The sequence below is a fragment of the Protopterus annectens genome, chromosome 5.part0 (genome assembly GCF_019279795.1).
Source record: "Protopterus annectens isolate FY-2018-M chromosome 5.part0, PAN1.0, whole genome shotgun sequence".
In the NCBI taxonomy this organism is placed as follows: Eukaryota; Metazoa; Chordata; order Ceratodontiformes; family Protopteridae; genus Protopterus; species Protopterus annectens.
Genome location: NC_056735.1, coordinates 1,184,944,399 through 1,184,971,402, shown reverse-complemented (window position 1 = coordinate 1,184,971,402; position 27,004 = coordinate 1,184,944,399). Strand labels below are relative to the sequence as shown.

Sequence of the window (27,004 nt, the reverse complement as noted above, 5' to 3'; positions counted from 1 at the left end):
TCTGTGGAAGGTTGGGTGCCGGGCTGGCAAATCGACACCGTAAAATTCCACTGCCAATCATGAGTGGACAGGTGATCCGCTGTGGCGACCCCTAACTGGGAAAAGCCGAAAGAAGATATATATATATATATATATATATATATATATATATATATATATATATATATATATAGATATATATATATATATAGACTGAATGTAAATGTTTTATCTTACTATTACTAGCTTTACAGCCCTGATACCTGTGCTAACTCTGTTCTGTCCTCTTCATTTGTCTCCCTTTCACCCCAAAGTACCCAGCTCAACACTGATCTGAACCTGCCCTAGCAACAACCTATCGGGTGACATAAGAACCCGTCCAAACTCCAGTGGCTGCATCTGCTTGACTCCTTTTCTTTGCACCCCCTATCAAGGAAGGAAGAAAGTAGGTTATGGACTTAGTCCCATTTGTACAGTAGGCCTCTGTCAACTATTTTTACCAGGGCACTAAAATTCGCTTTGAGTTTGAGCAACCAGCAGCCTTTACCCCACCTTTCCTGCTACCCAACAGCCAATTCACCTCCTCACTTACAATTACCCACTCTAAGTATCAGATCTTCCATAGCTCTTCTCTAGTTAGCTCTCCCACTCACTTTCTTCAATACTAGTTTTGTCCACTAGGTGGCACCCTTATCTTATCCGTTATTCACTACTACTCTCTCTCTCTCTCTGTCCTACCTCTGTAATTACAGTATATTTCTTCTTATCTCCCAGTTACCCACTCTAAGTATCATATCTTCTATAGCTCTTCTCTAGTTAGCTCTCCCACTCACTTTCTTCAATACTAGTTTTGTCCACTAGGTGGCACCCTTATCCTATCCCTTATTCACTGCTTCTCTCTCTCTCTGTGTCCTACCTATGTAATTACAGTATATTTCTTCTTATCTCCTTTCATCCTCATCCTATCCAGTACTCACTGCCTCTCTCCCTGTTTTACCCGTGCAACTGTACTATACTTTTTTAGTTCTTGACCTGCTTCTCTTATTCACCTTGTGCTGAAACAGTAATTTACCCTCCTCTATTTTACGTCATTAGATTTCTGTGTCATTCTAGACCTTTCCTACTCGTATACTACCTCACTTACCTATAGTTACCTGCATTTCTGATAGTCTCTTCTCCAGCTTCTCTTTCAATTGTCTCTACCCGCTCCGTTCGCCCTGCGGGCTCACTCCGCTCCCCTACCCCCAAATCCAAACCACCCCCCAGTGGTCCTAATCTTATACTTCCTAAACCACACCCCTCACTCATCCAACCAATTATCCGCCCAAACAGTTTACTCCACCTAGCCACACCCTCCTCCTCTAACTCTCTCTAGTATCTCTACTTATAGTGCTGTTTTCCCAAATAGCATTACTCCTTCCTCTACCCAAGTCTCTCCCACTCCTACCAGTCTTTCATTATCCTATCCCACCCAACCTCCTTTATATTTGTCTAGTTATATATAACAATATGCAAACTACAATAAAAGTTATCCTAACCAACTTAATACTCTTAACCATATTTTTACCTGTCCTGACCTCAGTCTATCTCCTAACCTGTGAAAAGTCCAATCTCTTCCTCCACAACCTCCCTCCAAAACAAACAACCACTGTTGATATCTCCCACTCCCATAAACACATTAACATCATCTCCACTCCCTGCTATATGTCACCTCAATACCATCGATGCACACACATTAAGTACAACAACCTTTTAATAAGGAAATGGAAACATCTAATTAACTATTCACACAACCCAATATCTAAACCACAAAGCCCTACCTTAAGGGATGGGGACATACACCCTAATCCTGGCCCAACCAATGCATCTACAGTAAATATTCACTGCACGACTTCCCCAAAACTGCCAACCTTGACCAAATTCTCCAACTCTCTACTTATAGCACATCTCAATATCCGCAGTATCAGTAACAAAATTGCCCACATTCATGCTCTCCTTGATATTCACTCCTTCGACATTTTCTGCCTTACAGAAACATGGTTAAAACCTGGAACTAAGGATAATGAAATTATTCCCCCTGGCTATAACATATTGAGACAAGACCGATTAAAACGTAAGGGTGGGGGAGTAGCACTCCTCTACAAAAGTGGCCTACAGATCTCCTGTATAACTGAAAACCCACCCTTGGACAATAAGGCTGAAGTCCTCATCTCCAAACTTCAAATCAACCCTAACAAATCCCTCTATGTGATCTGTATCTACCTACCCCCCGGAAATAACAACACTATAATAGAAGATATTCTTAGCTGGGTGTCCTCAACTTTACCCACAAGAAACAATAATACTAGGTGACTTTAACACTGACTGGAAAACCTTCAACACTAATAACCCTTCCGCACATATTAATCTCCATGGTTTTATTCAAACTATCAACTCAACTACCAGAATCAACAAACCAACCAAAAAAGAGAGCACCTTAGACTGGATACTTATAAATAAACACCCGCATACTTATAATGTAGGAGCCTTACCAGATGATCTGTGTAATCATACTCTAACTTATATAATAAGACAAAGGAATGACCTCTCTAACACGCCTACCTACAGGATTTCACAAACAAAGAAACACTTTAACCCTGTACTATTCCAAAATGAACTCAATGCATGTGACTGGAAACCTCTAAAAATACTCCCACTAGATGAGGCTGTCAAATATTTTAACTCTAAATTTCTTGCAATCCTAGATGTGCATGCACCTAAACGATCTATTAGAATAAAATCCAAACCAGCCCCCTGGCTAACAAAAGAGACTAGACAAAAAAATTCTACTTGGAAACAAAGCTTGGGCTAATTGGAGAACTAACAGAACCTCCCCTGAACAACAAACCTTTAGACAGCTAAGAAACATAACTAAAAAGGCTATACTCTCTGACAAAAAGAACTACTATTGTAAGCTACAACAAACACACCAAAAGAATCCTCAGAAATTTTGGACTAACATCAATAGGCTCCTTAACCCTGGTCACTCTAGCACACCCATCCCCTCATGATGCTAATCATAATACACCACATCTAATAGCCAACAACTTCAACACCTACTTCACAGAGACCATACAATCCCTAGCTAGCCAGCTTTCCACTGGTAACATGAGGCTCCCATCTTCTTTAGCTGGATCTCTACCAACATTTAGATTTCAACCTATCTCAACCAATTTCATCTACAAAATCTTACTAAAACTTAAGCCTTGTACTCCTTCAGCCGACCAGTTACCTTCTGAATATCTGCAAATAGCAGCCAAAGTTATTGCCTTTCCCATATCCATCCTACTTAACAGAACCATTAATGAGGGAATCATTCCAGACATCTGGAAAATCTCCCACATCATCCGCCTACATAAAGGTAGTAAATCCAAGGACTACTCTAATTACAGACCAATAGCTCTACTATCACCTTTAGCTAAAGTCATGGAAAAATGCTTTCACCATCAGCTACTAGACCACCTAACTAAACACGACATTCTGGCTAAGTGCCAGCATGGCTTTAGGCCATTTCATAGCACTACCACCGCTCTACTATCTTTTACTGACTCCATCTATAAGAACCGTAATAACAACATCCTCTCTTCTGCTCTCTTCATCGACCTTTCAAAGGCTTTTGATATGGTAAACCACCCCCTGCTTATAAATACTCTTGAACATCTTGCTCTAGATACCCCAGCTATACAATGGTTCAAGTCTTACCTTAACAATAGGCAACAGGCAGTTCTCTGGGAAAATAAAAATTATCATCCCACCTGCCAGTCACCCTTGGAGTCCCCCAGGGCTCCATTTTAGGACCTCTTCTCTTTTCACTATTCATCAACGACCTTCACATAGCAGTCCCTGAAGCCACTTGCATTCAATATGCCGATGATTCCACACTTATATGTTCTGCCAACTCCACATCTGAACTACACTCTATAACTCAAAAAGTATTCAACTCAGTAGAAGACTGGTTCCTGAAATGCTGCCTCCTTTTGAACGCCAAAAAAAAAACAAGCTTCTACTCTTTACACCTACCAGTAGGTCCTCTCCTATTGACTTCTCTATTAAATCTAACAATGGTACCCTCATCTTTTCCGATCCCACTACCAAACTATTAGGAGTCACAATTGACAACAACCTTAACTTCGATAACCATATAAATAACACCATTCAAACAGTGAACAGAAAAATGGGCTCTCTATATAGAATCAAACCCTTCTTAACTGCTATAGCTAGAACCACCATTGCCCACTCTCACTTAGTCTCAACTCTTCTCTATGCTTCTCCTATTTATACTAATCTAAAAAAAATAATCTTCTCAAACTATCAAACTCCTATAACAATATTGCCAGATTTGCCACTGGCAATGCATTTCAAACACACCACTGTCTGAATCTAAAGCAGCTAGACTGGCTTGAACTCCCTAACGTGCTAACTTTTTCCCAACTCACCATTGCTCATAAAATATTTTACCAACCTAATAATACTCCAATACTTGCTAACCTCATTACCCCTTATAATAATCTGAATTCCCTACGCTCTTCAAGTAAACTACTTGCTAGCATAAGTAAGTCCAATAACTTGTCAGGCGACAGCCTATTCTCCAATACTGCTGGGAAACACTGGAACCTTCTACCTACCAATCTAACTCTACTACCTTCACTGTCACTCTTTAAGCAAAAACTCAGAATTCACCTAAAATCACAGTGGTTAAGTCCCTGCACTAACCCTGATTAATCTACCACCTTTCTATTTTTTATCTTCATACTGCCTATGGATACACAATCATACTCTACATACCCCACTGTATGCTAAAAACTGGTCATTGTAAAATTTATATAACCACAAGTGTTTACGTTAACTAACAATGAACTTTAGTGTATCTCTCTTATCAAACGATCACATGACTGTTATAGTACTTTATATTTACCTGCTTAGTATTGTACTTTTGAAAATCCTTCTTTTTATTCTAAATACCTCTTACTTTATTTGTTATACAATTGTATATTACATTTTGTGCTATGTTGGAGCTTTTCTCCCCGGGCCTCTACTGAAAATGGAAATATATCCAGTTAGACTAGCCCGGTCAACAAATGTAAAATAAATAAAAATATATATTTGTGTGTGTGTGTGTGTGTGTGTATATATATATATATATATATATATATATATATATATATATATGGGTCTACCTGATAATACCGACATGCCAAAACAACAACGAAGTAACCGAAAAAAAAAGTTCAAAAACACGAAACTTCACATGCCCGACAAACCAAAATCCTGACACAACAAAACAAATACCTTTCCCGAAAAACGCACACACAACACAAGCACACCAAAAACCTTACAAACCTACACTAAACCTTACATACACAACTATCCATGCACTAACCTTAACCCAGACCCTAACCCTAAGGTCCGTCACTATCGCACATTTAACTTACCCGCACCCTAACTCACTTAATCCACCCCTAACCCTCAAGTCCGTCACTATCGCGCACTCTACCTTACCCGCACACAAACCCTAACTCACTTAATCTGCCCCTATCCCTCAAGTCCGTCACTATCGCACATTTACCTGACCCGCACCCTACCCTAATGTCCGTCACTATCACACACTTACCTTACCCACACTCTGACCCTAACGTCCATCCCTATCGCACACTTACCTTAACATTTCGGTGTTCTCAGCATTGGGATTCTCAACTGTCATTCTTCTCTTGTCGATCTTCCAGTGTCTGCATTCTCATTGTCGGAGTTGTGGAATTTCGGCATTTTCAGGTAGACCCATATATATATATATATATATATATATATATATATATATATATAAATATATATATGTATGTGTCTGTGTGTGTGTGTGTGTATGTATATACATTTGTATATATGTATGTGTGTGTGTGTGTGTGTGTATATATATATATATATATATATATATATATATATATATATATATATATATATATATAAAACGTGTTATATAGATATGCATACACACACACACACACACATTTTTGCCAGTCCAAATCAAGTTGGTTTGAAGTTTATTAATTGCTTTGAAACATTTCAGAAAGATTCCGAATGCTTTAATATTAGAATGGAAGCACTCTTGCAAAAAAAGTATTCATTTTAAGGATTGAGGATTTCACTGTCGAATCCTTTCATCAAATCAACAGTGTGTATATCTTATATTTCCTGATATGGATTTAAATAAACTTTGGAAACAAAGATTAAGGGTGGTTTAAATGATCAAATATGCACCTTTGTTTTTCTCTTTCTCTCTGTCTGTCTTCAAGGATTATTAAGATGTTACCTATTTCATGTCATCAGTAAGCATAATCGTCAAAATACTCTCTGGATTTGAGGAATGAGATCCCAAGTTATAAGTACGAACTTCTTGCATAGAGTTATGGAATACTAAGGGATTTTGCCACTTGCCAACCAATCAAAGTCTTTTTGTTTCAGATGTTTACTTACTGTTGCAGAAATAGAATTAGTGAATTTCCTTCTTTTGTGATAACCACCATTAGTTTATCTCATTTTTAAATTTAGTATTGAATCATAAAGGGTTGAATGGTTTCCAGTACTTTCTGATATTTCTCTGATCCTTTTGGTAAATAAGAATTAAATAACTCCTAATAATGCAGTGTTGCTGAAAAGGCATCTTAAAACCTCTGATTATCCCTTGTTAAAATTAGCTAAGATTGGTACCTTCAAGCTTTGTACTGAAATACATTTACATCTTCTTGGGTGAGCTGTCCCAAGAAAAGGTAATTGCAATCATTTCATTAAAATTCTGTTTTGGATATCAGATTTGAAATTAGAATTTCTATCCCCAGCTATTAGACCTCTCTCTTAAAAGATTTTAGTATCTGACCTGGCAGTGATCTGGAATAGTTTGTATAAATATTTCCATATTCAAAATGTGTGCATCACCACTTTGTTTCTGCACAATGCCCATTTGTCCCAACTTAGTAAGTTGGGTACAGACAGGATAAAACTTCATTTGACTCAAGTTTTCTGTTTTAACAACAACTCAGTGGTATAGCTTTTACTTATTTTATGGGTCTGTAGAGTTATCGTAATATTTGGAACTTTTCATTAACTGACTGGTGCATGCGATATGTACATCACACTATAGTGCATATGACTAGATATGTAGGGGTTCTAATCTCAGCACTGGCAAGTTTGTGTGTGTAGGTGAAAGCATTTAAGTGAACTGGCACCACATCTTGTGTGCCCTGTTCAATCACAGCCTCACCTCAGGCTTTGTCCCTACTGAATGGCGCACTGCTACAGTCATCCCTCTCCATAAACTGGGAATGACTACAGTTCCTGGGAATTATTGCCCCATTAGTCTGACAAGTCTGATATGTAAGGCTATGGAGTACATCATCATGGACCTCATTAACAAGGCTATATGGAATCTCCAAATTCTATATCCCACGCAGTTTGATTTTTCTGAACGGTAGATCGTACCTGCTCAACCTGCTTGACTTCTTGAGTCATTCACCAGAGCTGTGGATGAGGGCAAGGCAGTTCATTCAGCCTACCTCGATCTGGCCAAGGCCTTTGATACCATTCCCCGCTTAGGAATTATTGATAAACTCACCAAACTAGGCATCAACCCCTATATCACTAGGTGGGTTGCAAATTGGCTCACAGAACCCACAGTGTGAATGTAGCAGATTCCAAGTCAGACTGCTGACCAGTCATGAGTGAATGCCACAGGGATTGGTCCTGGGCCCCCTGTTGTTTAGCATCTACTTCCCAGAAGTCAAGGCCAACACGGAGGGACTCTGGCTGACCAAGTTCGCAGACTACTACAAGCTGGGAGCCATTATTAACTCCCCAAGTGATGTACACATCCTACAGAAAGGCCTCACCAAGACCAGTGACTGGTGTCAAAAAACCATGGCCTTAAGCTTAATGCCAAAAAATGCATTGTCATCCCCTTTGAGAAAAACTCAGTTACCACCAATTACCACATCGACGGGATCCCACTGAACACTGAAGGCATTATAAGAGATCTGCAGACACAGATTGACTGTAACCTCTCCTTTGACCACCACATTGCCACTGTTGTCAGAAAGTTTTTTTTATGTGGCACATCTCATTACCAAGGGTTTGCATCCAGGAAGAAAGAGGTCATCATCTCTCTCTACTCTACCCTCATTAGGCCAGTCATCGAATATAATGGCCCATTTGGCATGTACCTCACTGGACACATGCAGCAGCTGGAAAGGCCACAAAAGTACCTCACGAAGAGGATCCTAGGCCTTAAGCACATGTCCTACATGGGCAGACTCAAAACAACTCAAGCTGTTCTCCCTCTCATATCATCTACTAAGAGGTGATCTCTGCTCGACTTACAAAGCCATGTCGGATCCTGCTTCTGTTAGAAATGCTGTATCTAAAGAAATCCCAGTCCCTCCACACCACATGCTCTAGAGACCTCAACCTCATTACCACAATCAACAAAACATTCTGGAGGAACAGTTCCATAACCCAGAGACTGCCCATGCTCTGGAATAGATTTCCACATGTCAAGCAGAGCACCTCACTGGCCCTCTTCAAGAGCAATCTTGTTCAGTGGGTGGGAATGGAAAGTTCACCCTGGGGATCATTCCAGTGGCTCTACTTGATTGAGGCACTGGGAACTGTCGGGGGGGGGGGGCACTATGCCAGGGCACTTCTATGGGCTAGGTTTGTAAAGGCTCCTGGGCCATTAACCTAGTACACACCTATGACTTTAACAAACATATACAGTAGAATGATGTGTGTCATGTCATTGCCTTTTGGGTATACTTATAGAAACCTTCTCATCAGAAAGTTACCATCTGCTGTACTTAATATTCTCTTGGGTTATCCTTTTATCACAAGGGGAAACTGGTTGTCAGAAGATAGAATAGAAGTCTTTTATTAAATCTCAAATGATCTGATAATTCACTACTACATTTCCTAGACTTTATTATTTTAAGCTGAATTTATGGGTTAACTACTACTACTCATCATAGTTTTACTTTTGTAGATGAATACTGCACAGAAGTTTGTATTAAATGCTATCATTAATATACTGAGAACCAACACTGGAAACTTGATTTACTTTTGTGAAAGAATAGCGAAGCTGCACTTTGGATGTTGATGCTGTTTCGTGTTTTGAACTTTGAAGTGACTGCAAGTTGGTAACATAAAGTTGCTGATCACTCTCTCAATATGTTCTGTATGGAATGTTTTTTTATCCAAATGTTGCTGTTGACAGGAAGTTTTGCCAAGTCAGATTAGCACAGATGTCATTTGCTGCTTAACTTTATATCTTTATTTAATAGTGCATGTAATATCAGTGTCGCTCAGTATTTGCATACATTGTACTTTTTATGTATGGAATCTGCAGCAACACGTGCCTTGTTTGTTTTATTATAAATGCAAATTGTTTAGTAAAGTATGAGTCTTTAGAAAAGAGAAACAAAGTTTAAGGACTGTGTGGACTGATGTGCTTCATATTTTTGCATTTGACCTTTTTAGCCAAGAGTCCGACAGCTACCCAATCTCCAAAATCTTCCTTTCTGGCAAGCTTGAATCCTAAAACGTGGGGGAGACTAAGTACACAATCCAACAGCAACAGTGTAGAACCAGCACGTACAGCAGGAGTCAGTGGTCTTACAAGGATTGCCCAGAAAGATACTGTATCTAATAACAGGTAATGCATCATTGGTGATTTAGTTATATTAACAAATGTTTATTTAAAATTAAACCATATTCTAAGTAATGAGAACAGCAGAGCCGTTGGTAGATTTGGGTACAAAAGTGTTGCTCCCCTGACATTTAGGGCCTTAAACTGGCATTCCCACATACTTTCTTACTAACATACCTTTTAGGAACACATGAGGGCAAGGTGGGGGGGGGGGGTTTCAGGATAAAGAACTGAATAAAGGTTAGTGGGCTTACGGGGTTTCTCTTTCCAGGTAGCTGAACACACTTAAAGATAGTTATGAATGTATCTTTCAGGTCAGCAACAATGGAGTCTATTATTAGAAAACATGCCTGGTTGAGAAGCCCTCCTAAACCAGATAATGTGAAATTGGAGATCCTAAATGCCCCTTTAAGGTCATAGGTGAGTACTAAGCTGTCTGACCTTGTAAGCCATTTTAAGCCTAGCCATTTACCCCATTTGGTATTAAAAATTACCCTGTCCTTTTCCCAGATCTTCATTTATATACTGCCCACAAGATAGTGATTATTTCTGGAATCGTGCCATAGGAAGTTTGAGGGAACCTTTGTAGGAGAGAGAGAGATTTAGGTGCTGCCATTGTCTATTAGTGGTACAGGGGGACAGTCCTGGGGTAAATTTCCTATTCATAGATCCAAATTGTGCTTGAATAAGGACAGGGATGAGTTGTTTTACATGCAGGAGATGTATGCTCCAGAGGCGTGGTATCCTTTGAGAAGTGTACCTGTCCCTCCATACCATTTTGTTTATGTTGCAGAAAAGGTCCAGGTTCCTGGCTTGAGAATTTCTGTTACCATTTGACTTCCAGATGTGCAGTAGGTCCATAAGTTATTGGGCTAGAGAATGTCTTGTATGTTAGGCACTTGGTCCCCTCTTAGCAGTCTGTAAGAGCCAGCTACAGAGACAGGTGCTGTAAGGCAGTCCATGTAGGACTGAAGTTTTAGACTCTCTATTCTCTTTGTTACAAGCCTCTGAGGGCATTCAGTTTGTTGTATTGTCCCAGATACATGCTAGAGAGGACATTAAACTCTTGGATTCGCTTGATGAGGGCTAAATAGAGGGAGACAGTGACATCTCTGGATCTAGTAGCTACCCCTCTGGTTATGCATTGCATAGTATTGAAAGATTTCCTTATTACAGTCGACAAAAGACCAAATAATCGGTCATTGTCCACATATGTTAACTTCCAAAAATACTGGTTTAACTCTTAGGGGCATATTATCAATGTGGTAGTTTTCTGGGGTAGCGGACTTCTCAAAGGATACAATAATGTACTTTTTGGCATTTCATTTTATTCCATGAGTCTTGCATCAGTTATTTGCTTGGGATAGGCTGTCCTGCAAGATGGCTGAGTTATTTGGGGATTCTAGAACTGCTGCTTACTTACAGTGCTCCACAGACTTGGTCAGCCAGAGTCCCTTTGATATTTATCTGCACGTCTGAGAAGAAGATGCCAAACAGGAGAGGTCCCAGCATGGAAACCTGTAGGACTCTAGTGGAGAATGACCTTTCTGTGGAAGTAGTGTTCCTCTAGAGTTCCCTACTTTGATTTCCTGTGTCCTGTCTGAGAGCCATTTGGTAACTCAACAGGTAACATAAGGGTGTACTCCTACTTTGATGAGCCTCTCCATTATGCCTGAATGGGGGATCGTGTCAAATGCTGTAGCAGGTCTAGATAGGTGGTGTGTACTTATTACATACATTTTTTGCTGTGGTGACTTCCTCGAAGAAGTCCACCAGGTTAAGTAAGCTGCCTTTGGACAAATCGAAACCTAGGATGGGTCTTGTACTTGGAAGTTCTCAGTGTCCTTATTGATTAATTCTGTGATAAGTTTTCCATGGTTTTAAATACAAGAGGCTGGTCAGACTTCTGATTCCGTAATTGTCTGGGTCAGTGGAAGGACTTCCCTTGTGCAGGGCCTTGCCCGTCACTGTCCCCCACTCTTTCAGCACAAAGTCTATGTGGAGACTGAGGCTGAACAGTGTTGGGGGTATAGGATAAGATTATGCTTCTTGCTATTCAAGATGCATCCTGACATATTGTCATTGGTCCTGGGTAATAGATGGAGCTGTAGTAGTTTCTATAGTGTTTTGTGTCATCATAGGTGGTGACAGTGGGTAAAAGTTGGAGCTGAATTTATCAGCCATTTGGTTATAATTTCATCTTTAGTGTAGGTGGTGTCGATCACAATCAGTTTGTCACTTTGCTGTGTAGAGCCCTTGAGATTGCAAGCATTGCAACATAAGGCCTTGTGGTTGTCCTTTGCTTAGGTAGCTGTTTTTCACCTCAAACTTAGTTTTGGTGGTTTTAATTAATCTCCTGAGTTACTTCTTTAAATGATGATGGCTTTAATGTGCTGACCATAATTCTCTCTCTTTTGTTGTAGAGCTCATTTATGTTGTGGTTTCATCAGGGAGGTTTGTTTTTGACAGTTGCCCTGTGCTTGATCCTAGAGGGTTTTATACAGTTTTGACATGCTGGTATAAGATATAACAGTATATTGTTCTGCATACTCCTTAGAATTTTCTGGGAGGTTTAGTGGATTTGAAACTTGTTAGGGTGTTCTTTAAAAGTAGGAAGTTTGCCTTAAATAAATTTGTAAAGGTACCAGGGACAGCTCAGGATCCAATTTTATTTTGAGTGAAACAGCTTTATGATCTGACCTGGCAAGTGATGATGAAACACAAAGGGTGTGATGCAGGATTCCCCTGTATTAGTAAGGATGAAGTTGAGAATGTTACTTCGCTTAGTGGGCATGCTGACTAATTGTTTTGGAGCATTTGTATTGACAAAAGTTCAATAATCCTTGTGCTACAACGCTAGTGGTGGTATATGTTTCCTAGTCTAGTTGGGTAGTTAATCACCCAGGAAAATGGTATTTGGTTTTAATCCTGAGTTACTCCAGATGTTCATCATTCGTACTGCCTCAGTGGGATATTGGTTATGTGCCTGCACAGCCAACCCACGCTGGCAACTTTCCAGAACTCAGAATCCCCTCATCTGGCTGTCTGTGATAGGTGATTGGCTAAGCCCCAGAGGGAAGCCTGACCCTGTTAACAGAGAATCCATTTATTGACTGTTTAGTGACAGTAGTAGGACTTGCACACTTGAATCTCCTCAGCAATCTGAACTGGTAGATTATATCTTCTCTACTCAAATAAAATCATTTTGGAAAATTCCCTTATTTTTATATATTTTTTCTGCTTTATTTAAAAAAATAATTGTGTTCACTTTTTATATTAATATACTTGCTATTTACTACTTCTGATCCAGTGTTGTCCTTTTTCGTCTGATTCAACTGTGTGTTGTTGGATCAAACTAGATCCAACCTCTGTGCCGATGTTGAAGCTTTCAGTTCCAGGGCTTTGACTGTTCCCCCATCCATAATGCACTGGCCCTCCACCCTGTTACCTCAGATGTCATTTGCCACCTGAAGTGATCGATTGTGCTTCTGAGGGCTCCAGTCAATTGTATACACTCCTGCCTTACTGCGAGTGTTTTACACTCTCTGATTTACTTGCATATATCTTGTTTCTAAGAATTATTAGCTAGTTCTAATGTGTATTTTGTAGTTACCTTAGGTCTTTAATACAAGTGTTTAGGATTGTTAGTATAGTAGTTTGTTTTCTAATCATTTTTCTAGATATTTTCTGTGTAGTTCATAGTAGTATCAAGAATTTTTGGCTTTAAGTTGTAGTTATGTCTAAGTTTGTCTAGTCAACCATTTCTTTTCTTGTGTGTGTGCATCTGTATGGTGTGCTGTGTCTGTTATGACTGATAGTCAAGGCTTTAAAAAAAAGTGCACATAATGCAGGCATAAGCTGCTCCCCAAGACCCTCACTCCCACTGCGTATATTGTTTAGGGGGATGCATATTTAGAGACTTTGTATCAAGCCCATGCTGCTTTTAATGCTAGAACTCCACAAACTAGGTGCATAAAGCTTATTGTCAAGGGACTCCTTCCTCCCCATACAGGGTCTGCCACCCCTACATTTTTTTGTCCATTTCTCCTCCCAAAGTTTAGGAAAAGAAATCTAGGGCGTAAGTGGATGCTGACAGACAAGGATAAATCTAAACACAAGTCAAAGAAAAAGGGGGACTCAGGGAAGTACTGCAAGAGGTCTCCAGATCCTCAAGTACTTAGGCTATTGGAGCAGAGAGTCTCTCAGCACTGTACACCTCCCAACTCGGCTCTGGTTATCACCTGACCTGGTCAGCCCCAGACTTCATTCTCCAATACTTCAGGAGAAATGTTACTCTAGACCACCATCAGTGTCATTGTTGTCCCAGTCTTCGAGGGGTTTGAATAAACAGGGTGTATACAGAAAGATGAGAACATTTGTCAGGATGCAGATGCAGCTTGGGATTCTGTTGGTATTTTCCTATGGGAATGTAACTGAGCGCTAGTTTGTATACCCTTCCTCTCTGCTCTTTTCCAGTACTGGTTTGCCCCCTCAGCGCCGATAGCTGTGGGCCTAATCTGCCCTGGCGCACCTTTGTCAGAGTCTGTAATTCAGGTAACGTCGCCGTCTGGTTCCCTCCTTTCAGGTCTGATATGTTCGTATCCAGAAGAATCTTGAATCCAAAACTTTAGTGTGAAGGCTCAGGGAAGGGTTCAACCCCAAAACTGTCAGACCCATTCCTTCCCCTTGGTGCTAAATAGTTCTACACCAAGATCAGCCTCTGGGTCAAGACCCATATGTTCTGAGGTTTCCATTATGTCTGAGGACAGGAGGTAACCTACAGAGCCGGTGTTTAATTCAGCTTTTGAGGCTTTCCATTGTGTAGTGTTGGCGCTGTCTTCAAGGTTTGTGCCATCTGAAGGACATCCTTCTGTCAGAAAGGGACAGCTGGTCCCACAGGCTTCCCAGGTTTCCTACTATGTTATCTCCTAGTCCGATTCTGAACCTGCTAATATTCCCAATCAAATGGTTCATAGGAAACAGATGTGCAAATGGAAGCACTTGGACTGTTCGTCGGAGTGCGTCACCAAACACATGGACTTGGATGAGAGTGAAGGCTCCCAGGATCCCCCGTCGGGGACTTCACATTTGATGAGATTCTGGAATTGATGAAACAGAGAGGGAAATCGTCCATAGTTAGTCCTCCTCCTGATGAATATGTGCTCCTGGAAGCCTTTGGTTCCAGCTCATCTTTATTCTAGGTAATACCGCCTGTTGATCCAGTCATTGATTTGATGCTTAACTGATATGGAGCCTATCCCCAAAAAGTAACAAAAACTCCTCCCAAACTCACTCAGCTTTAAATCACTATATATATATATATATATATATATAAGTAACTTTATTAGAGTAACCTCTGCTTCAGCAGACCATGAAACAAAGTCTAGGTAGTATTTAAAATAAAAACTCAACCAATCACAGAAAGTTCAGCTGTCATGTGATATTAATAAAAAAAAAAAAAAACTCCCAATCAATGAAAGCAACCTACCATTTGTTAAAGACATAGCAGTAAAAACAGTATTCCCATCATCAAATACAAAGATTTGTTAAACCTATTCCAAACACAGTAATAAATCATAAATAAACGTTGAGCAGTCTATGTTGCTTCAAACCTGACCATAAACATAGAAAAATGTATTAAATGTAGAAGCAGAAATAAAATCAGGAATGAGTTTGGGTAAGTTTAATAAATATTTATATTTGATGATGGGAATATTGTTTTTATTGCTGTCTTTAACAAGTGGTAGGCTCCTTTTATTGATTGGGGTTTTTTTTATTAATGTCATTACATGATTTCTGAACTTTCTGTGAATTTTTTTATTTTAAATAGTACCTAGACTTTGTTTTCTGTCATGGTCTGATGAAGCAGAGGTTACTCTGCGAAAGCATTTACCTTCTTTTTAAGTAAAGTTATTTATTATATACATAGTGATTTAAAGCTGTGTTTGGGAAGAGTTTTTGTTACTGTTTTGGATTTGGCTGCTACGTTTACACCAACCTTAACTGAGTGATCTACTTTTCTTTTTCTTGCTGTTTGGCCTGTGTTTGTCTGAGACAACTTGGGCATGGCTGGCACTAACATCAAGTTGGATTATAATCCAGATTCAAGTATGGAAGAATTGTGACGCGTTCTTAGCATTGATACCAATCCACTCCTATCTGCAACACGCTTGACTGAGAGCTGTGACACATCCCAGCATGATTTGGCTGTAAGTGAACTTTTTGTTTCCCAGTTGAGGAAGTTTGAAAGTGGTTTATATAGATGTAAAGGTATCAGTGGCAGAGGCTTCATTTAGAAGCATATATTCAACACGAGGTTGTGCCTAGAGGTTTGAGTGTGTTAAAAATGCCCACTTATGGTGATACATATCCTGAACTACTTAAGAAATGGCAGAACCTGAATCTACAGCTGGGGCTTGGAATATCTTAAGTCATCTGATTGACTTCTTTTGTCCTATGGAACCTTCGTTGGGCATCGAAATCAAGACTTTACATCATGATATGCTTGTCAAGTTCTTGTCAGAATCTTGTCAAGCAAAAATATGTGAAGTCTTGAGTAAAGTTGCTCATTATGGAGACGAGCTTCAGGCTATAAAACTGAGGAAGTTACAGCATGACCTGAATGTCTTTAGACAGGGTCTTGTTTTTTCTTGGTCGTGACAGTCTTTTCAGAATAGGTCTGAGACCAGATGATAGAATCCCCAAGGATAATGGGGCAATGGCTGTGGAAGGCAATAGTGCCGAAGTTAATGCTTCAACTGAACCTAGCCTTAGCAGCAATCTCTTCAGTTCATCTACACCTGTACCTCTTATGAGTACAGAAGTTTCAGTTACAACTACAGCTCATATCTCCAGTACAACTGAATTCAACCCCCCCTTTTTCCTAGCATCCCCTTTTCTGATAACAAGGGACTTCAGAGAGAATCGCTCTTGCAGTTGTGTGATAAGGGGGAAGAGCCCAGTATCACAACAATGCCAGTACAGTGAGAACGAGAACCAGGCAATGAGCAACCTTCTTTTCAACATTTCATCATATAATCTTACCTCTGATCAACTTTCTTTGTTAAATAAAGGGGCTCTCTTTCATACCATCACAAGCTTCAGACTTGACAGATGTCCTATTTGATCTGAGGCTGTTTGCCCATAATGTCCTGTCTCTGTTGAACAATTGATGTTATGTTGTCCTATCTTACCATAATTCTTGCTGGTTGATTGGGTTCAGAGCCATTCACGGCTCCGAAATTGCAGAATACTAAAGCTCGTGCGCTTCCTCTGGCTTAAGGCCAACCTCTGTCCCATGATTCTCTGGGCCAAATCCCCAGATCTTGTTTGCCACTCAAACATCGAGGTTGCTGTCTGGCTGGCTCGTTGGGTAAGTAGACTAATTTTATATTTTTTCAGTGTTTCCTTGATTTTTTGTCTCTCTTCTCCTTTTAAGTTATCGTGAGTCTGCATTAGGTCTTGTCTGTATCCTTTCCTAGTTTAGAGAGCTCCGTTTAAGTTAGAGGGCTCTCGCAGTCCGTTTGAGTTAGAGGGCTGCTCTCCCTTTCCTTTTTCTTCAGTGTGTTCTTCCTTGTTGAGAATCTTTTTAAATTAAAAGTTTCTCTTTCTTCCCCTATCCTAATCTTAGAGAGTACTGTTTAAGTTAGAGGGCTCTCGTGGCCCGTTTGACTTAGAGGGCCGCTCCCTCCCCTCTTTTCTTCTGTTAAAAAAAAAAAAAATCTTTCTTACAAGATAGTTTTTTTCTGCTTGTAGTAGTTTTTACATCCCTTGTCTTTAGTTTGTTATATGTTGGATAATACCTAAAGAAAAGGAGCATAGACAGTCTGGGTTTAAAAAATGTGATAGATGCACCCAGAAAATGTCTATCACCGGCGGCCATACTAGCTGCGTCTACTGCCTTGTTGAAGTACATTTAGAGGAACACTGCACTATCTGTCATGCTTTTAGTAGGAGGGTGCTCCATGAAAGGAAGAGAGAACTAATTGATAGGGGTTTAATGAAAGGGGGTTTTCAGGAGTCTTTAGACAAAGGACATAGCTCCAAATCCTCCTCTCCTTCTTCCTCCAAGACAGTCTATCAAAAGACCGGCTTCTTCAGCTCCGTTGACTGAGCCACCTTAAAAGATTGTGACATTGAAACTGAGGGCTTTCGGTTCTGACACAACCATTACTTCTGCGGCTCCAGCAGTATCCTCAGAGCGGGCAGAAGAGTTGAGTAGACGACACTCCCCAGAACTGGAGCCTGTCTCGCCTATCTTGAGATCGCCCATTTTGGACTGGGGCAGATCTCCTTCCTTATCCACCCATTCCTCCAGGAGCTTTTCTGATGAGGATGTGGAGTGGGTGGTGAAGAGATTACTCCGAACACCGACCTTGGCAAAAATGTTATCGTCTCTGGACCCAAAGGTCTCTGAGCCATCCATACTTACATGCCCGGTTGTGATTCCTCCTCTGACCACCTCAGTGTTTTTGGAGCTCAGGAGCTCTGATCCGATAGTAGTGGAACCGTCGGCAACCCTGGCAAAAATGTTATCGTCTCTGGACCCAGAGGTCTCTGAGCCATCCATACTTACATGCCCTGTTGTGATTCCTCCTCTGACCACCTCAAGTGTTTTCGGAGCCCGGGAGCTCTGATCCGATAGTAGTGGAACCGTCGGCATTGAGAGCCCCTTTGGAATCTTTGGTGCCAACTGCTCTAACTTCCTCTGCCCAATCGGAAGTCGAGGGGTCTGGGAGCCAGTGCTCACCAGTTGGGTCCAGGGCGGAGAGTCAGCACGGACTGTCATCCAACCCGACTCTTCCTCTCTGCGCCTCGACTGGTTTGAGTTCAACTCCCATGTCAGCTTCGGAGCCATCTGCCTTGCCTCAGAGTCGGCCTTCTGTTGCTTCTGAGTGGAGGGCCACTTTGGAGTGGGGTGGGAAGGCTTTCGAGCTGATGAAGGCGGCGCTGTCATCCCAGACAGTCCCGCCGTCGGATCCAGTCTCTTGTCCTTCCCAGGTGCTAGCGATAATCTCTTCACCTCCGCTTCCCCCTAGGCATAGAGACCTGGAGCCTCAGAGAGACCCTGTTGGCGGCGTCTCTTCTGAAACCTCCCCGGAGTACCCCTCTGAGGATGTCCTTCGGAAGAGACTGTGCAAGAGGAAGCACATAGACTCCTCCTGAGTCCGTCACCTCTGATACTGACTTCGCTGAGTCTGAAGGTCCCCCTCTGAGGATGTATCCTTTGCTGACATCCTGAAAATCTTGAAGCAGAGGGGTGCCTGGCAGTCCACCAACCCTTCGGAGAAAGAATCTGTATACTTGGAGGCTTTTGAGTCTCACCCTTGCACCTCCTGGGTGACTCCCCCTTTTGACAAACTGCTAGGAGCAATATCCTGTAAGGCCTGGACATCACCTGATACAGTGGAGCCTGTTCCAAGGAGGCCCAACAAGTTCATCAGTGCCTCCTCGGATAAGGATTTTTTGATGAAAGGTGTCCCTATAGATGCCATGGTGGTGGCAGCAGCCACCAAGAAGGAACTCTGAGACCTCTTCATCTGTTCATCCTCCTAACAGAGAGTCTAGGATTATGGACAAATATGGAAAGTGTACCTTCTCTTCAGCAGCCTTTACCCTATGGTCGCTGAACTACCTTATCCATTTTACGAGACTTCAACGGGATCTCCTTAAAGAGCTAGGAGATTCCCTTCAGGGTACACTAGGTTCAGGGTCCACAGATAGTGTATTCACAGCTCTCCACCCTCACTTCCATTGCAGACTCATGAGACTAATCTCTTGCATGGCGGATGGAGCGAGTAGGGAGGCAGCAACAGGAATTTCCCTCAGGAGACATTCCTGGATGCGCCTTTGTAATTCTGCCAAACCCTTCAGGTCTTCCTTCACCAACGCCCCCTTTGATGGTTCATCCCTTTTTGGACCAAAAGTGAAATATACTTTAACCAGGTGCGAGCAGGACAGAAAAACCTCCTCTGCCATGGGAGTCCATTTTTCTGCCCCATCTGGACCTTATCCCAAAGGTTAAAAGGGCGTAAAAATGTGGTTCCGCAAGTCCCAAAAAGGTTTCTGTGACACACGTGGTGACTCTTCCCCCAGGGGCAGAGAGGGAACTTTTAATGGAAGATGCTGACCTCGCGGCAGAGCGGGCCCGCAAAACCAGGGTGACAGAGATACGATGTTCATCGTGCATACAGCTGCAGTCATAACAGATGGGTTTTCCTGCCGTCAGGCGGGTCCTCGGTCGGCCGAATTCCAAAGTCTAGGTCCGGCGTCGGATGTCGTCGCTTCTTCCATGAAGTCAGTGCGACAGGGGTATAAAAGAACCAGCCGCCATTTTCTTCAGTCTTTCTTGTCGCGCGGTGCCCGAAGCAGAAGCAGTTCGCAAGTGCCGGTCGGCCAGCTCCTGAGATTACGAATATTTTTCAACCGAAGAATTCTTAAAAGGTAAGTACCCCGTTGGGGAAACTTTTCTTGCCTCAGACCAATGTCAGACAAAGTTAATAATTGCATTTCATGTGGGAAGCAAGTACCGCATAAGGATTTCCATTCCTTCTGTATTCCTTGCTTAGGCCCAGACCATGACGTCTCAGCCTGTCGTTTTTGTGCTACATTCAACAGACTCACTATTAAGCGTCGGGCGGAGTTCGCCCAACACTATTTTGGCAAAAAGTTTAATTACATTATGTCTTCGGATACTCCGACTCCAGTTTTGAGTAAAAGACGTAAAAGACGCAAAAATAAGGACCGACATACGAGGTCCGCGACTTCTACCTCGCAGCCCCTGACTACCGATGACACTTCATTAGCGGTGTCTTCTGTGCCCGAGGTCGCAGGCTCTCTTCGGCCCACACCCCGACTACAGATACCGAAGCCACTCTTGACGGGGAAACTCAGAGTTTAGATAGGCCTGCCTCCTCTCAAGATGTCTTCAGGCCCTCTTCTTCTTTTTCCATTAAGGCTTTCACTAAATCTAAAGCAGCCATGCATACTAAAAGACAAACTCCACAGGGCCCCACTCAAGGCCCCATGCCTAAAAAGCAGATGCTCAAAATGGCTGAGGATTTGATTACTCTTATTAGGGGTTCTCAACCCCCCTCGGACAAAAGGCCCAGAGTGGAGGAAGAATACCCTTCCTCGGACCAGGCCTCCATTACTTCAGAACATTCTGAGGACCAGGAACATTCATACTCCCCTTTTGAAGATTCTGATGCAGAGGAGTCCATTCCCTCTGCCTCCCTCTGCCTCCCCCCCCTGAGGATTTCTCTTTTGGGGAAACCTTGCATACCTTGAGGGGGAACACTTCCACTGGGAAGGCCAAGAGTACTCAGACTCCAAGAAAAGGCTCAGGGATTTTCTCTTGCTCCCTCAGCACAGGCCTCTGGCTATACCTCCTGTCCTGGACATACTAGATGACGTGTATTCAGAGGCCAGCCTTAACCCAGATTCTTTACCTCCAGCTCCAGTCAAGCCTGACCGGTATTACCGGGTTCCTGATTCACACCAATTCCTATACAAAAGTCATGCGGCTGACCCAGAAACTATTTCACAGGGTCCCAAGGGAATTATGGCCTCCACTGCCAAAAATCCATTACCTTCAGAGAGAGATTCCAGAGCTTTAGAAAGGTGGGGGGAAAAGGTATACACCTCGGCCACCTTAACCATGAGGGCATTAAACTGTCAGTTCCATATGTTAAAGTATCAACAGTTTTTGTTATCTCAGTTGAAAAGCAAAATGTCGCAACCTGAACAACCAGACTTGAAGGAGTTGCAGGATTTGTTGCATAGTGCAGAGCAAGTGGGTAAACATACCTTGCAATGTGGTTTTGATGCTTTAGAGGCCTCATGTAGAGCTGCTGTTACAGGATCAAGTTATACGTAGGCATGCTTGGCTCAAAGAGCAAACCTTACCAGATCATGTCAAAGCAAAATTACTAGATGCACCTCTTCAAAAAGATGTATTGTTTGGTGTTAAAGCTGAGGAGGTATTAAAGGAAATGGAGGAAAAGGCAAAATCAATGCAAACAGTGAAAGATTTTCTACAGGTACAACCACCACGTTTCAGTAGAAATTGGCCTTCAAAAAATTGGTCCTTTCCAGCCACGGACAGACCTCAAAGAGGTAGATACAGGCGCCCGAGGGGTAGAGGGCAATCTCAAGGATCATTTAGAGGCAGACAATGGCAAGCACCTACACCAAGAGGTGGTGAGGATAGTTCACAGCCGTTCAGAAAGCAGAAGCAATGACTTTCCCCTTTGCATGCCAAGCAAGGCTCAAATGGCAGCACCTTTAGGTGGAAAACTGGCATTATTTTCGAAAAATTGGCATATTGTCACAAAAGACAAATGGATCCTGGACATCATAGACAGAGGCTACAGATTCCACTTTCACACCCTTCCAGAAATGAGAGGCATGCCAAACCTGCCACACAATCAAAGGGCAGAGGCACAAAAACAAATTTCAGATCTCATGGACATGTAAGCTATTCAACAGGTACCTGCACACGAACAGGGTCAAGGTTTTTATTCCAGACTATTCCTGGTACCAAGAAAGGGCAAAGATTGGAGACCTATTTTGGACCTATCCATCCTAAACACATATTTACTCGTACCAAAATTCAAGATGCTTACATTACAACAGCTTCTTCCCATGCTGGGCAAGGAGTCTTGGCTGGTAACATTGGACCTCAAGGAGGCATACCTGCATGTCCCAATCAGACAAGATTGCAGAAGATACCTCAGATTTCTTGCAGGTTCATCCCATTATCAATTCCCTGCATTGCCCTTTGGCTTATCTACTGCGCCCAGAGTGTTCACGAAATGCCTGGCATCAGTAATTGCCTTCTGCAGACTTCAAACGATACAAATATACCCATATTTGGACGACTGCCTGATCCAAGCGGACAGCAAGCACATACTTCTGAAATACCTGGCGTTTGTAATAATGTTGTTGAATTCTCTGGGATACACAGTCAACAAAAAGAAATCAAGACTAATACCCTCTCAAACAATAATTTTCCTGGGTGCCAGCTTGAATACAGACACCCAGTTGGCCTACCTCACGCCAGAGAAACAAGGGCAACTAACTCAGTACTTCAGAAAACTGGCAACTCTCACCAGGCTGACTGCAAGGAAAATCCTGCAGGCTCTGGGATTCATGGCATCTTGCATCCTGCTAATCCCATGTGCAAAGCTGCATATGAGGAAACTTCAATGGTACCTAAAAAACTTATGGTATCAACACAGCCACAGTTTGGAAACAATTATACCACTGATTCCATGTCTTCAAAAGGAATTTCTATGGTGGGCTCAAGCATGCCAAAGAAACATAGGTCTCCCATTCTGCAAGCCTCAAGCAAATCAAGTCATCACAACAGACGCCTCGGACTACGCCTGGGGGGCGCACATGACAGATCGGTGCATTCAGGGCAAATGGTCTCGAAAAGAAAAGCACCTACACATCAATCAAAAGGAAATGCTAGCAGTAATAAATGCTATTATGGCTTTCAAAGACCTACTGCATCCAGGCCAGCTATTGATAAGGACAGACAATACCACAGTGATGTGGTACATAAACAAACAGGGAGGAACCCATTCATATCCCCTATGCAGGCTAGCCATGTCTCTATGGAACATGGCTCTGGAATTACAAATCCAACTTCAAGCACAGTTCCTGCCAGGCAAGGAAAACACGCTGGCAGACAACCTGTACAGAAATATGACAGATCCACACGAATGGAAGTTGCATCCTCAAGTCTTTGCAAAGATAATTCAAGCATGGGGAAGTCCAGACATAGATCTCTTTGCCACCCACAGAAATTACCAATTGACAAAATTCTGCTCAAGGACCTTTCATCCACAGGCCTGGAAAGTGGAAGCACTCTTTCAGTTGGACAACAATGACAGTTTATGCCTTTCCACCTCTTCCGCTGCTGCCCAAAGGTCTTATTAAAAGCCAGAGCAGACAGACCAAAGATGATTCTCATTTCCCCAGACTGGCCAAGACAACACTGGTACCCCCTCCTGAGGAGCCTGACGCATTCCCCACCATGGATTCTGCCTCTAATGCCTCTTCTACTGACTCAGCACAACTTCAAAACTCTTCACAGTCAGCTGAAAACACTCGATCTAGCCGCGTGGAGGATTCCTTAAATTCACAACAGACCCTACTCTCCAAGGAGGTGCAGGATGTCATTTTGGAGGCCAGAAGGCCTTCTACTAGAAAAGCCTACTCCGCAAAATGGAAACGGTTTTGTGCCTGGAATCAGAAAAAGGGTCAGAATCCTGGAACACTGAATTTACCTCAAATATTACAGTACCTAGCTGAGATGCTAAACAGTGGACTTTCATTATCCTCCATCAAAATCCATGCCTCAGCCATTTCTGCAGAATACAACACTGATCCTCCTTTATTCTCTCACCCTCTCTTAAGACAGTTCCTCAGAGGGGCTAAGAATATAAAACCCCCAAGGAAGCAACCAGTACCTGCTTGGGACCTCAATTTCATTCTAGAAAAACTGACCCTGCCTCCTTTTGAGCCAGCTGCTTCAACAGGACTGCAATATTTGTCATGGAAAACAGCCTTCCTTCTGGCTATCACCTCAGCTCGCAGGGTTTCGGAACTACAAGCCCTCATGGCTGTGCAGCCTTTCATCATTTTCCATCAGGACAGAGTTTCCTTACGAACCAATCCTTCCTTTATGCCAAAGGTAGTATCCAGGGTGGCCTTGAATCAGGCTATCCACTTACCTACCTTTTACCCTAATCCACAAAACAAAGGGGAGAGATTACTACATTCCTTGGACATTCACAGACAGCTCCGTTATTACTTGGACGGAGCAAAGCCTTTCAGAAAATCAGAGCAACTCTTTGTGTCCTATGCTACAGGTGCTCAAGGGAAGCCCATTTCCAAACAGACAATCTCAAAATGGATAGCCCACTGTATACGCTTTTGTTACTCTTTTCATGGTAAACCTGTACCTACAGGCATCAGATCTCACTCCACAAGGGCCACAGCTACCTCCGCAGCTTTCCTCAGGGGGGTTCCTACCAAAGATATTTTGGAAGCAGCCACTTGAAGTTCTGTACATACTTTCTCCAAGCACTATCACCTACCATTGTACTCCAAATCTAGAGCGGGCTTTGCCACTGCAGTCTTGCAGGGCATTCTGGCTCCTCCTAGTTCCTCTTAGTGCCTACCACCCCTTTTTTAGCTTTGGGATTCTACCCATCTGTTATGACTGCAGCTGTATGCACGATGAACATAGTACAGTTTTGTACCTACCATAAATGTAGATGTTCGAGTGCTAATACAGCTGCAGTCCAGGTTTCCCCCCCTCCTTCCCCCAGACAGGCCTAATGGCCAACACCTCCTCATACAACTTCATTGGGGTATTCTTTTATGGTGTATTTGCTTGCAACTACTGTTTTTTGATTATATTGCATTGCATTATTACATAAATTTATGTTTTGCCTTCCTTCTGGGGGCACCTGACATCTGGGGCAAGAAAAACTGAAGAAAATGGCGTCGGCTGGTTCTTTTATACCCCTGTCGCACTGACGTCAGGGAAGAAGCGACGACATCCGATGCCGGACCTAGACTTTGGAATTCGGCCCACCGAGGACCCGCCTGACTGCAGGAAAACCCATCTGTTATGACTGCAGCTGTATTAGCACTCGAACATCTACATTTATGGTAGGTACAAAACTGTACTTTCTCTGACAGGCCCTTCCAGCGCTCCTGAAAGGAGGCCCATCTGCTATTCTCTGGAGGCAGTCGGGGGACGATTGTCACTGTACCCAAACGCCTGGCAAGAAATTTCCAGAGACAAATGGGTACAAACAGTAATATCCAAACGTTATTACATACCCTTTTCTACCCCCCTTCCAAACAATCGTTTTTTACCGGAGTCCCACCCAGCCAAAAGGACCATGCAACACAAGAGGTAATTTTGTTACCAGAGAAGAGTCATCCGCAGACCAAATAGGATCCAGGACTTACTCAAGATTCTTTTTAGTTCCAAAAAAGACAGGGGACTGGAGCTCCATTCTAGATCTCAGCAAACTAAACAAATCAGTGAAGAAGTCAAAGTTCGGGATGGTAACTCTGCAGTCAATTTTCCCATTTATCGAGAAAGACAATTGAATGTACTGAATAGATCTCAAGGATGCGTACTACCATATAAAGATGGACAGGCGATCCAGCAGACACTTGCTTTTGGCTGGGAGCCAGTCATTACCAATTTCGTGCCCTGGCCTTTGGTCTCACTACAGTCCCTAGTGTGTTCAAGTGCATGGCAGTGGTCATGGCTCACTTGAGACTTCAGAGATTCGGGTGTTTCCATATCTAGACGACTGGCTCCTAACCGCCACCACCAGGCATCTTCTACTACTAGAAATGAGGGATAAAACAGTGTCACTTTGCACCAGACTAGGCACCACAGTAAACTTAAAAAAATCTACCTTGTTGCCGTCTCAACATATTACCTTCTTAGACGCAGATCTGGATTCAAAAAGCATGACAGCAAAACTTACCCCAGACAGAATTCAGTCCCTTCACCGGCAAATTAGGATTTTGATGTCAAAGAAAAAAGTTCAAGCCAGATTTGTGCTGCAAGTTCTGGGTACCTTGGCAGCAGCTATTCTCTTAGTCCCTCTAGGATGTCTACACATGAGGGTTCTACAATGGTTGCTCTTTGCTCAGTGCTCAATGCAAGATCTTCTTCTGTCACCAGATTATGATCACGGAGTTGTGCAAAAAAAATTTTCTTTGGTGGCTGCAGAGACAAATCAAATGTATCTGGGCCGCTCCTTTGTTTTTTCCCTCAACCGAATGCAGTACTGACCACGGATGCTTAACAGATCAGGTGGGGGGGGAGTGGGGGGGGGGGATTATCTGGAAATGACAGTCCAAGCCCTATGGCAAGATTTCAAAAGCCACTTGCACATAAACGGTCCGGAGAGGAGAGCAGCAGTGTTTTACGTGTTGCAGGCATTTCAGGACTCTCTTCCCATGGGAGCAGTTGCAATTCAGACAGACAGCATGTTAGTAGTGTGGTATGTAAACAAGCAGGGAGGAACCAAATCTTACCCACTATGTCGGGAGGCACAATGAGTTTGGCAATGGGCAATCGCTTCTCAACGTTTTCTGATAGCAACACACATCCCGGGAAAATCCAGTGTGATACCGGCAAGCTCAGCAGAGCGATTCTAATGCCTAACGAGTGGTCCCTGAAACCAGAGATTGCAGAAATGATCTTCCAGAAATGGGGCCAACCTTGCTGCTACCTGTTCACCATCCAAATGA

General features: G+C 42.6%; 1 protein-coding gene across 2 annotated transcripts in view; it reads left to right on the top strand.

The window, feature by feature from the left end:
• Positions 1-27,004, top strand: part of TRIP12 (thyroid hormone receptor interactor 12) — a 3,849,287-nt gene that overhangs the window by 2,127,902 nt on the left and 1,694,381 nt on the right. For both annotated transcript variants that reach the window (XM_044071052.1, XM_044071053.1), the window contains one exon: positions 9,535-9,709. In XM_044071052.1, the coding sequence (XP_043926987.1) occupies positions 9,535-9,709 (175 nt within the window). The remainder of the gene's footprint in view (positions 1-9,534; positions 9,710-27,004) is intronic.